This window comes from Rhinoraja longicauda, chromosome 21, assembly GCF_053455715.1.
Source record: "Rhinoraja longicauda isolate Sanriku21f chromosome 21, sRhiLon1.1, whole genome shotgun sequence".
NCBI classification, from domain to species: domain Eukaryota; kingdom Metazoa; phylum Chordata; class Chondrichthyes; order Rajiformes; family Arhynchobatidae; genus Rhinoraja; species Rhinoraja longicauda.
The window spans coordinates 20,635,017-20,647,903 of record NC_135973.1 but is presented as its reverse complement, the minus strand read 5'-3'; the positions used below and the strand labels follow the sequence as shown (position 1 = coordinate 20,647,903).

The 12,887-nt window shown below is 50.1% G+C and overlaps 2 protein-coding genes across 5 annotated transcripts in view; both read right to left on the bottom strand.

The window, feature by feature from the left end:
- The window catches only part of polr3e (polymerase (RNA) III (DNA directed) polypeptide E), a 46,915-nt gene extending 37,082 nt beyond the window's left edge, over nt 1–9,833 (bottom strand). The window contains exons 1-5 of the mRNA XM_078418535.1: nt 9,600–9,833; nt 4,222–4,319; nt 2,275–2,325; nt 2,089–2,166; nt 217–335 (exon numbers count right to left, since the gene is read on the bottom strand). Of these exons, the coding sequence (XP_078274661.1) occupies nt 217–335; nt 2,089–2,166; nt 2,275–2,325; nt 4,222–4,257 (284 nt within the window). The 5' untranslated portion in view covers nt 4,258–4,319; nt 9,600–9,833. The remainder of the gene's footprint in view (nt 1–216; nt 336–2,088; nt 2,167–2,274; nt 2,326–4,221; nt 4,320–9,599) is intronic.
- Nucleotides 9,834–10,370: 537 nt separating this feature from the next.
- eef2k (eukaryotic elongation factor 2 kinase) overlaps nt 10,371–12,887 on the bottom strand; it is a 44,459-nt gene continuing 41,942 nt past the window's right edge. For all 4 annotated transcript variants that reach the window (XM_078418043.1, XM_078418039.1, XM_078418042.1 and 1 more), the window contains one exon: nt 10,371–12,769. In XM_078418043.1, the coding sequence (XP_078274169.1) occupies nt 12,663–12,769 (107 nt within the window). In that variant the 3' untranslated portion in view covers nt 10,371–12,662. The remainder of the gene's footprint in view (nt 12,770–12,887) is intronic.

Below are 12,887 nucleotides of genomic sequence, written 5' to 3'. Positions count from 1 at the left end.
GAGGGAGGGGGCGGGGAGAGGGAGGGGGCGGGGAGAGGGAGGGGGCGGGGAGAGGGAGGGGGCGGGGAGAGGGAGGGGGCGGGGAGAGGGAGGGGGCGGGGAGAGGGAGGGGGCGGGGAGAGGGAGGGGGCGGGGAGAGGGAGGGGGCGGGGAGAGGGAGGGGGCGGGGAGTGGGGCGGGGGGGGGGAGAGCTGGGAGCCCCGTGGTGTTACTCACGTTGTGTAGGTGCTGCCGGAGTCGTCAGCGCTGGTTCCGTCCACATTGAGCGCAATCTGCTCCCCCTTGCTGCGGCAGTAGTTGGGACTCAGTGTATCAATCGCCATCTCCACCTCCACCTACAGCCATAGAGTGGAAACTGGCCCTTCAGCCCAACGTGTCGCACCAACCAACATGCCCCATCTACACTAGTCCCACCTGCCTGCGTTTGGCCTATCTATCTACCTATCTATCTATTTATACCACTTGGTCTAGTACATCTATATACTATGAACTTCAGCCAAAAGGGTACAGGACAGCACGACATTTTTAGGCCCACCCTACTCACCATTCCCCTGTGGTGTGAATAAACCCACTTTTGTTACTTTTTAAAAACAATTTACCAAATAAACTTTAATAAATGCGCTCTCTCTCCCCCCCCCTCCCGGAGGACCAGGAGGAGGACCGGCGCCCACCCCGGTGTGTCCCGCGCCTGACCTTCCTCCCATGGTGCAGCACGGCGCAGAGGCGGCAGTAGAGGGTCCAACAAGATGGCCATCCCCGCCGCTCCCTGTCGATGGCAACAGAAGATATGGGGCCGAGGTCAGTGCCTTCTCCCTGCCCACTCGCCCAACCGAGACGCTCCCCGCACGGCAACGGGTCCATGCCATCGCCAGCGTTCCCCGCCGCAGATTGCAGCCGAGCCGCAGGAGACACTTCCCGGGGCACGCTTTCTCTGTGTGAAAAAGCTGCTCCTCAGGTTCCTATTAAAATTTTCCTGTGGAGTTTTACTCTTGGAAGCGATGCCAATGTAAATGTACCTTCACCAGCTTCACTTGTTTAGTTGCCCTAGCAATAGTACCTGCCTCAACTACCTCCTCCTGCAGCTCGGCCCATATACCCACAGCCCTTTGTGAAAAATGTTCATTGGCTATATTTAAGAGGGAGTTAGATGTGGCCCTTGTGGCTAAAAGGATCAGGGGGTATGGAGAGAAGGCAGGTACGGGATACCGAGCTGGATGATCAGCCATGATCATATTGAATGGCTGTGCAGGCTCGAAGGGCCGAATGGCCTACTCCTGCACCTATTTTCTATGTTACCCCTCAGGTTTTGATTAAATCTTTCCCCACGCACCTTAAACCTATGTCCTTTGGTTCTCAATTCTCCTACTTTGAGTAAAAGACTGTGCATTCACCCCATCTACTTCCCTCATGATTTTGTACCTCTCTATAAGATCACCGCCTCAGCCTCCTGCGCTCTAAGGGTTAAGGTTCCGGCCTGCCCAACCTCTCCCTGTAGCTCAGGCCCTCGAGTCCTTGCAACATCCTTGTAAATCTTCTCTGCACCCTTTCCAGCTTGACATTTTTCCCATAACATGGTGACCAAAACGGAACACAATATTCTAAACGTGGCCTCGCCAGCTGCTGGGGAACGGCAGCAGCAGCCGGTGGGATCACAGATGCACTGGACAGGCCGCTGGGTGCCCAGTACCTGCCCCCCTTCCCTTTACATCGGGGAGCTGGGCTGGAGGGCGGTGCACAGAGCAGCGCCGTGTAACAGGTTTGTGAGTTGGTCACGGACTCCACGCGTGGAGAGGGTCTGGGCAGAGCAGACCCTGGACGGGGCTGGAGTCCCCATCCCCCTGACTCAACTGCAGCGATGAAGAAAGGCCCCGACCCAACCCGGCACTTATCCACGTTGTCCAGAGACACTGCCTGACCCCCTGAGTTATTCCAGCACTCTGTCCTTCACAGGGATGAAGATTGCCCCTCGGGAATTCCTGCACAGGCCATAGCCTCAACACAGCAGGTGTGGAAGGGCAGGCTGGGGACTGATGGGGACTGAGGGAACTCACGGCTGGCCGGGGACTGATGGCGACTAAGGGAACTTACTTTTCGCTGTTTTGGTTTGATTTTCGCTGATAAATGGGTGACATCGTCGTACTTCATTGTGGCCGGGCGCACTGGATACTGTGGATGAGAGAAGAATCATTGGCATGGTGTTAAGGATGGGGCCCGGGGAGAGGGAGCACGAGGCCGATAGCTAGATGGAGGGGCAAAAGGGCTCAGCGTACACACCTGGAACAGGTACAGTTTATCGGCTAAACTCTTGGCCAGATGCACATCGATCTGAGGAGCAAAGAGAGACGAGTTATTTATGGAGAATTCATGGAGCGCAGGAGTGATCTTAGAGAGGTGTGTAACCCTACTATGTGAGGATTAGATAGGATGAATGCCTCAGGATAGGGGAATCAAGAACCAGAGAACACAGATTTTGGATGAGAGTGGAAAGATTTAATAGGAACAAAAGGGACAAATGTTTCACTCAGTGGGCAGTGAGTTTAAGGAACAAGCTGCCAGAGGAACCAGTTGAGGCAGCTACTAAAATAGCATTTAAAAGACATTGGACAGGTACACGGATAGGAAAGGTTTAGAACGGAATTGGCCAAACAAAGGCAGGTGGGACTAGTGTCGATGGGGCATGTTGGTCAGGATGGACGAGTTGGGCTGAAGGGCCAGTTTCTGTGCTGTACACCTCTGAGTGCTGACAGATTGTTCTCAACACCCTGACAAGCTGACCTCCACGCTCCCTGTACTGGGCCAGCCACAGCAGACTGAGTGCAGGGGCGGCTGCAATAGCAACCTCTGCGATCATTCGGGAGGCAGGTGTGTGTTAGGAAGATGGCTGATGTGGCCAGGATACAGGGGGAATTATCTGCTCGGCTCACGACAGAGCTGCACGATCTTTCACTCCACTGCAACTCCTGTAAACGGTCTCAATGTAATCTACTATTCTTACACCCTTCGTCTGTATGCTTGTGCTTATGTATAGTAAGAGTAAATTGTGAAGTAGAGTTTTAGTTTAGTTTATTCAGTTTAGAGATACAGGCCCTTCCACCCACCGAGTCTGTGCCGACCATCTGTACACTAGTTCTATCCTACGCACTAGGGGCATTTTTTCAGAAGCTGATTAACCTACAAACACGCACATCTTGAGTGTGGGAGGAAACTAGAGCACCCAGAGGAAGCCGACGCAATCACAGGGAGAACGTACAAACTCTGTACAGTTAGCATCCACAGTCAGAATCAAACCCAGGTCTCTGGTGCTGTGAGGCAGCAGCTCTACCGCTGTGCCACTGTGCTGCTCGGAAGAAGGTAAGTGGAAGAGAGGGATAGGGAAGAAATAGATGCGAGTCCAGGTGGGGCACAGGGAGGGGAGGAGTGGTAATATGGGGGAATAAGGGAGAGCAGGGTGGGTTATGAAATTGAAGGATTCAACGTTCATACCGTTGATTGTAAGCTGCCCAAGCGGAATACGAGGTGCTGTTCCTAGAGTATGCATGAGGCTTCACTTTGGAGGAGGCCCTGGACAGAAATGTCAACGTGGGAATGGGAATTAAAATGGTCAGCAACCGGTAAAATGTACCTTATATGATATGTACCGACACTGTGACTGTTCCACTGGAAAACCTCCTCAAGGTTTGCTTACTTCTCCTCCTCCCTCTGACTGGGGTTCTGTCTCACTGATCCCCTCCTGTGACAACCAGCCTGAAGGGTACCAACCGAAAACGTCATCCAGAGATCCTGCCTGACCCACTGAGTTACCCCAGTAACTGTTCCTTCACTTTTGGGTGGCACAGTGGTGCAGCGGTAGAGTTGCTGTCCGACAGCTCCAGAGACCCGGCTTCGATCCTGACTATGGGCGTTCTCCCCGTGACCGCGTGGGTTTTCTCCCGGTGCTCCAGTTTCCTCCCACATTCCAAAGATGCACAGGTTTGTAGGTTAATTGGCGTTTGTAAATTGCCCCTAGTGTGTAGGATAGAACTAGTGTACAGGTGATCACTTTCTATGCTGTATCTCTAGAGTCCAAAGTAAAGTCTAAATGTACACATGAGTGTTTATAACAACATAAAGGAAGACCTAACACAGTCATGAGGCAGGGATTAACCAGAGAAATTAAGCCAAATATAGCAACCATGCAGGGGTGGGACAGGGGACCTCTGCTGTCAGGGGCCGATCACTCACCTCCTGTACAACCGGGTCGTCATCTTCATTGGCCATGCTGGTGCCGAGGATCGAGGAGCACTGGACTGTTGCCTGGCCCCGCGCCAGGGCACCGAGACCTGCAGCATTACACACGTGTTACTGGCAAAGTCATCCTCTGCTCCCCACTGTGATCACCCAGAGCAGCTCTCTGCCCCGGACCAGGTGCACACCAGTGACCAAACAGGCCACTCAGAGGATTCACAGCGCCACCAAAAGGTGAAGCATTCAAGTAGATTCTTGTCAAACAGCCCCTGAAGTTCGTGCACAGTTTAAGGATAACTGAGAAGCCTTGTTGGACAGGAATCCAACAGCATGACTTCTGAGCCAAGGCCTCTGGTCCTAGACTCCCCCACTGGTGGAAACATCCTCTCTACATCCACTCTAGACCCCCCCACTGGTGGAAAAATCCTCTCTTAAAAATAAGAAGCCCATAGCCATGATAACAATGAATGGCGGTGCTAGCTCGAAGGGCCAAATGGCTTCCTCCAGCACCTATTTTCTATGTTTCTACATCTACTCTATCCAGACCTTTCACTGTTTGGTTGGCTTCACCCTCATCTAAACTCCTGCTAGTACAGGCACAGAGCCGTCAAACGCTCGTATACTATAACAGCATTTAGAATAGATTTTGACAGATACGTGGATAGAACATAGAACAGTACAGCACAGGAACAGGCCCTCAGCCTACAATGTCCATGCTGAACATGATGCTAAGTTAAACTGATCTCATTTGATTGTACATGATCCATATCCCTCCATTCCCTGCACATTCATGTGCCTATCTAAAATATGGTAAGAAAAATAGGAAAGGTTTAGAGGGATATGGGCCAAACATGGGCAGGTGGGACTGGTGTAGATGGGGCATCTAGGTTGGCAAGGGCAAATTTGGCTGAAGGGCATGTTTACATGTTGTACAAACATGACTTTTCCCTTATAAAAAGAATGTTTAACGCACGTCGACTGTGGACAAATTGGAAAGGCTTGTTGGGCAAACAGTGCGGTCGGTGGTTCGGGCCGCTGTTACCCAGAGTGCAACAGCATTGTTACATCCGAGACTGTGCTGAGGTGCACTGAGAAGCTCTGTTTGCGGACTATCCAGTCGTATCTTAATCGTGTGGAACTAGAGAGCAAAGTATTTCACTGTATCTCAGTACATGTCCCAATCATAAACCAAAAAAGAAACAACCTCAGGAAGTCATGCTGCACATTTCTAGGGTTTTGGTTGAGCAGCATCAGGAGTTACGAGTGCAGTGCTGGTCACCCCCGTGCAACAAGGGATGTAGAGGTTTTGGAGAAGGTGCTGAGGAGGTTTATCAAAAAGCTGCCTGGATTAGAAAGCATTAACTACAGGGAGTGTTGTTTTCTTGGATTGTTTTCCCTGGAACTTCAGAGGTTGAGGGGAGATCTGATGAAGTATAAAATATTTTGTGAGGCATAGATAGCGTTAGAAGCCTTTATCCCAGGGTGGAAATGTCAAAGGAGGCCTACACTGGAAAATCAGCAGGCTCACAGCAATAGTCTTCCCCCTTATCAAAATATTAACATAGCACACAGAACAGTACAGCACAGGAACAGGATCTTCTGCCCACAATGTCTGTGCCAGGAATGACTCTGATCTGCCTGCACGTGATCCATATCCCCCCATCCCCTGCATATCTTTAGACTTTAGAGATACAGCATGGAAACAGGCCCCCCAGCCCACTGAATCTGCATCAACCTGCGATCGATCACCTAGTACACTAGCACTATGTACACACGAGGGACAATTTACAGAGCCAATTAACTTACGAATCTGTACGCCTTTTGGAGTGGGGGAGCAAATCGAAGCACCCAAAGGGAGAACATACAAACTGCGTACGGACAGCACTCTCGGTGATGATTGGTCTCCGGTGCTGTGAGGCAGCATCTCTAGCGCTGCTCCACCGTGCCTGTGTAAAAGTCTCTGAAATGCCACTGTGGTCAACAAGACACGTGTAACCAGGAGCGGGGCACTTGCCCACAATGACATTTACCCACTGAGGGAGCAGTGATCCTCTCCATTCCAGGCAGCAACCCAACTCAAAGCACAAAGTGCTGGAGCAACTCAGTGGGTCAGGCAGCATCCAGCGAGGGAATGGACAGGTGTCATTTCAGTACGGTACCCTTCTTCAGACTCTGAAAGGTAGGCCTAGTCTAATATGTTGTCTGGTTGTCTCTGGCTTTATATTTCATTCCTCTTCTCTCCTGATCTGACACCATTTTGTCTCCTTTTCATCCCTAGCCTTTGTCCAACCATCTGTCAATCACCCCCCCCACTCACCTGTATCCACCTATCACTTACCAGACTTTGTCCCGTCCACACTTCTTCCACCTTTCTCCCCCCCCCTCCCCTCACCACTAGTCTACAGAGGGGTCCCGACCCAAAACGTCATCCGTGCATTCCCTCCACAGATACTGGCTGACCACTGAGTTCCACCAGCACTTTGTGTTTTGCTCAAGACTCCAGCATCTGCAGTTCCTTGGGTCTCCATCCTGGTGACTCATTTAAATTTCCTCTGCATACACGTCTCCAATCAGCATGGTGGTTAATACTTTGGCTACAGAACTAAGCAGACATCAAGTAAGAGGGGACTTTGAATTCCTGTGGTGTGCTCACATGCACAGACTGCTCAGAGGCACTTGACAGCGAGCAGATGCTTTTAGAAGAGTTATCATTGGTTTAACTAGGAAAACACAGCACCGCACAATCCCCCACAAACAGCGAGCTGCTACATAAGTTCATCATTTTTCAGAATTAGGCCATTCGGCCCATCACGTCTACTCCGCCATTCAATCATGGCTGATCTATCTTTCCCTCTCAACCCCATTCTCTTGCTTTTTTCCCGTAACCCCTGACACCCATACTAATCAAGTATCTGTCAATCTCTGCCTTAAAAATACCCAAAGACGACTTCCACAGCTGTCTGTGGCAATAATTTCCACAGATTCACCCCCCTCTGGCTAAAGAAATTCCTCCTCATCTCCTTTCTATAGGTACGTCCTTTTATTCTGAGGCTGTGCCCTCTGGTCCTAGACTCTCCCACTAGTGGAAACATTCTGTCCACATCTCGCACTAGTGGAAACGTTCTGTCCAGGCCAGTTGTTGTAGAAATGTTGACCAAAGGATCAATATTGACCAGGATATTAAAGGCAGTACGGTGGCGCAGCGTTAGAGATGCTGCTTTACAGCGCCGGAGACCCGGGTTCAATCCCAACTACAGGTGCTGTCTGTACGTTCTCCCCGTGACCGTGTGGGTTTTCTCTGAGATCTTTGGTTTCCTCCCACACTCCAAAGACGCACAGGTATGTAGGTTAATTGACTTGGTATAAAATGTAAATTGTCCCTAGTGTGTGTAGGATACTGTTAATGTGTGGGGATCGCTGGACAGTGCGGACTATGTGGGCCAAAAGGCCTGTTTCCATGCGGTATCTCAAAAAAAAAGACACTCTCTCCTATGATTTGTTTTGTACTTTGACACCAGGGGGCAGATGAGGCCATCGTTAAACTTGCATCATCCAAAGACTGAAATGCAGAATGCATGGTGACTCTCCCAGTGCAGCATGGATGTGCGCTGCTCCATCAGTGAGCACCAGCCACCTGTCGCACGCCACTCCACCATCATTCATTTAGGCCTAAGAATGCCCTGACATTATTTGTGCGGACAATAGGCGAGTGATGCACCGTGCACTGGGGACAATACCAGTGTGCGGGGGACAATATCAATACCAGTATGTTGGGGACAATATCAATACCAGTATGCTGGGGACAATATTAATACTAGAGTGCTGGGGACAATATCCATCCCTTGGTCATCACTAAGACACATGATGTGTTCAGGACCACACTGCTTGTTGATGGTCCCCGGGACAGCTTTTCCAACAATGCTACGCTCTCTCAGTAGTCACAGTGACGCAGCTGGCAGAGCTGCTGCCTCACAGCGTCAGAGACCCATGTTCGATCCTGACCTCGGGTGCTGTCTGCGTAGAGTTAGCCCGTTCTCCCTGTGACCATGTGGGTTTCCTCTGGGTGTCCAATTTCCTTCCACACCCCAAAGATGTGCGAGTTTGTAGTTTAATTAGTTCTCTGTAAATTGCCCCTAGTGTGTAGGGAGTGGATGAGAAAGTGGGATAACATAGAACTAGAGTGAATGGGTGATTGATGGTCGGCGTAGACTCGGTGGGCTGAAGGGCCTGTTTCTGTGCTGTATCTTTCAATCAATCAATACAGCTAAAAGCCACTGGGCCAGATTTCTCAATGATTGGCTCCTGAACTTGAGATCTTCTCCCTTTACAATTTTCTTTGATGATGCCACAAGAATAATGACACAGCCGTTTTACAGACAAGGAAAAGCAATCTAAATTTCTAATTTTTCTCACAATCAGTAACAAATTAGGAATAACTGCAAACACATGCACAAGGTGGATATTTACTGACAAAATGATCTGTAACCACAGGCCTCTGCATTTCGCAAATGCTCGTTAACAATAACTGCAGCAACTAATTAAAGGCAAGCTATTATATTACAGGTTTATATACAGGTCTGTTGCGACAACTAATGCATCATGCAGCAATTATGTGGATTGCAGAGTCAGTTGACTGAATGACATGTGGGAAATGGATAAGCAAACAATAGATGGGTGGAGGGGAAAATGCCACGTTTTGGTCTCTGCAAGCAATCGAGCAATGAATAAGGAATGAGGGAGACTTTAATTGTTGCTATTCTTCTTCCTGATTCAGAATGTAAAAGTTTATATCCAAAGTCTGAAATGTAGAATCCAGGCCGACATATCCAGCCTGATGCAGAGGGAGGAGCGGGGGGCGCCGGTCATAAGTTCACAGGTTATACGAATAAAATTAGGCCATTCGGCCCATCGAGTCTACTCCGCCATTCAATCATGGCTGATCTATCTTTCCCTTTCAACCTCATTCTCCTGCCTTCTCCCCATATGGCACCTGTACTAATCAAGAATCTAGCAATCTCCGCCGTTAAAATATCCAATGACTTGGCCTCCACACCCGTCTTTGGCAATGATTTCCACAGATTCACCACCCCCTGACTAAATAAATTCCTCCTCAGCTCCTTTCTAAAGGTACATCCTTTTATTCTGAGGCTGTGCCCTCTGGTCCTAGACTCTCCCACCAGTGGAACCATCCTCCACCACTCTATCCATCCAGGCCTTTCACTATTCGAGGGGCTCGGGATCGCACCGCTGTCCGAGTCTCAGGGTCCAAACCACGGCCATCAGTCTCCACCCTCCCCAGACGCTGCCCGCCCGCACTGCCCGCCCGCCGGCTTCCCCCGGGCTGCTGCCCCGTGGTTCCCAGGGGTGACCCTTACCTGGGGGCGGTGTCCGTGCCGCGCTGACCTCTTCCTCCACGGGGCTGGAGCCGCCTCATTGGGGGTAAGAGCAGGAGCCAAGGCTTCGGACTGCAGAGGGACTGAGGCAGGCTGATGCGCTGGGCGGAACGGGGAGCGCTCCAACCCCGGGCTCGGGCCGCCGCACTCTCCCGCCGCCCCGCTCCCTCCCTCAGGCGATGCCGGCGAATCGCAGCGAGCAGACGGCGGCCATGGAGCCGACACGTGTGCCCACAATCCCCGGCTCCCGGGGCGCCCTGACGGTCGGAGGACCGCATTACACCGGTACATGGGGCGCCCTGGCGGCCGGAGGACCCCATTACACCGGTACATGGGGCGCTCTGGCGACCGGAGGATCCCATTACACCGGTACATGGGGCACCCTGACGGCCGGAGGACCGCATTACACCAGTACATGGGGCGCCCTGGCGACCGGAGGACCGCAAGACACCGGTACATGGGGCACCTTGGCGGCCGGAGGACAGCATTACAAGGGCACACCGCGTCTCCTCTCGGCCAGAGGACCGCACTACACCATCTCAATATCATCACATTTCTCCGCAGATGCTGCCCGATCAACCGGACATTTTTTTTCGTTTTTGCACACCCAAGTAAAAGTTTAGTGACAGTTGGGTTGGGGCAGTTCCATCAAGAAATTAACCCAGCCTTCCTGGCGATAATAATAATCTCGTATATATATATAGGTAATTAAAGACAGATTCGTTCAAAACAATAAAAAGAGTTTATTCTTGCCAAGCATATTCACATAACACACAAAAAAATTGTGTAAACCTTCAAGGAACAAGTGCCTGCCAATTTGCAAAAGGACACTTGCCTCCATTGTAAAACTCAGCCCGATATCAACTTCAGATCAAGATGAAATTTAATAAAGGGACAGAATGAATTTATGACAGATCAAAAGTTATCAACCTAAAACATTAACGTACCCCCTCACCACCTTCACTGCTTCTTGCAGCATTTTCTAATTTTGCAACTTGCCTGAATAGATAGTATTATCCCCAGCTGACAATGGCCATTGGTTGTCAATCAGTGAACTTGTTTCTCTCTCCGCAGACTCTCCCTCCTCTACTATATAGTTGCAGCAATTAAGGTTTTTGATTTCACATTTACAGCTGCAGAATTTCCCTCTTCGATTAGTGAATTTCAATTCATTTTGCATAGCATCAGGCCAAGGCAGCACCCATTCCCAGATTGACAGGTTTCCCAGTGATTACCAGCTTTCCTTGGTTGGTATTTTTCCCTCATACACTGCACGGTACTTGGATCTACACATAAGGATCAGACAATGATGACTGCACTGCGTTTGCACAAAGCAATTGGAGTTTATCAGGTGACCTAACGATGGCTTGGGCTTAATTGTGCAAGAGTAAAGTTTGGACAGGCTATCAGGTTATTTGAAAAGAGCAAGGTTCATCCTTATTGACAATGGCTCCTAAATACAGCTGAAAGAGGAATATGGAGCACAGCCCACCACAATCAACACTGGCCAAAGTGCTGGAGGAACGCAGCAGACCCGGCAGCATTGCGGACAGAGAAGCTCAAGAAGGCGTTTGGCAAGGTGGCCTCCATCATTCAGGGAACTGAGCATAGAAGTTGGGATGCCATGTTACAGTTGTACTGGACTTTGGCAAGGCTACACTTGAAGTATTGTGTTCAGATTTAAAAGGAAAGATGCAATTAAGTTAGAAAGAGTACAGAACAGATTTATGACAATGTTACCTGGACTCACGAGCTTGAGCCTGGAGAGTGGTGGTGTAGGCTAGGACTTTATTCTTTGCAAAGGAGGGGAAGGGGTGAGCTTATAAAGTGTATAAAGGAATGAGGGCAACTTTTTCCAGAGGGTGATGTGTATATGGAATCAGCTGCCAGAGGAAGTAATTGAGGCAGGTACTATCACAACATTTAAAAGATACTTGGACAAGTACATGGATAGCAAAGGTTTAGAGGGACATGGGCCAAATGCAGGCATATTGGACATTTAGATGGGGCACCCGTGATGGTCCAAAGGGCCTGTTTCGTGCTGTATGACACCATGAAAAAGTCTAACCCTCCACAAATACTGCCTAACCCACTTGTTTTTTTAAACTTAAGATTCCAGTACCTGCAGTCTCTTGAACCTTCATTAGCACTGGCATCGGTAAAAGTTGCCTGAAGCCTCTGAGTCATGGGCACGAGGGTACATGGTGGAGCAGTTCCGGTCAATTGTCTGACTGAAGTCACAGCCTTACAGAGACGTTGAAGAGTCTGTGGCTTATTTATTTCTTCCCCCATTACCCGAGCAACATTCCTGCCTCAATAGTGCTAAACCAACGACACCACCCAGTCCTGCCACAAACTGTAACATGCATTAAAGTCACGGCACCTTACAATCATATGTCACCTCCAGTGCTTTCAGGAAGCTTAAATATATAAGGTGCAAGATTCACAAGGATGAAGCAGACCTAGGGTGGGGGCAGGGGGCAGTGGGTCTCGGTAGCAGCCAGGCAGCTCCTCACCTCTGCATTCATGTAGTGCCGGGAGCGGCTGTAAACTAATTTGTTGCCACTCTCCAACGTTGAGCTAACTCCGCGTCCTATGTTTTACCAACAAGCGGCCCTTCAACATTTGAGTGTCTCGTGCACAATCTTCCCCCACCCCACAATCTGTAAACAATAAACACAAGTACCTGCACATCGAGATACATTGCTGCTTTGCGAATAAAAAGGCAACACAGCAGAAGAGCATGTCGCTGCTTTTCTTAAAACACACGGCCGCAGAAAAGGCAGAAACAAGCCCGCTCAGTAATGAGACGTCAGGTCCTGCAATGGCCCCAATATTAAAACATGACATATATACATAAAAAGTGCTGTTAAATTGGGCACAGCGCCAGGGGTAATGTACCACCAGCTCATTAACACAAGCCCACGGCATCGTTCTTCACACGATGAGGATTGGGGAGGAAGTCCAGAGGAGCTGTCAGTGAGGTGGGGAAGGCCGTCACCGTTCAGCGACGACCCTGTCTGCCAGCTGTAGCACAGCTGGGCCTCACTCCATCACCGCCCACGCCTCCTCTGCCAGTTGGTAATACTGGTTAGCCAGCTTGCCCTTCATGCTGGCCATGGCTGCCTCTGCTGCTTCCGTGAAGAGATCGCCTGCAAGAAGCATTAAACAGAAAGACTTGTCAGGCAGGTGCAACATCCGCACACCACCGGATGATTTGATTGAAAATCAAAGGAAACAAATTGCTGGAGTAACGCAGCGCGTCAGGCA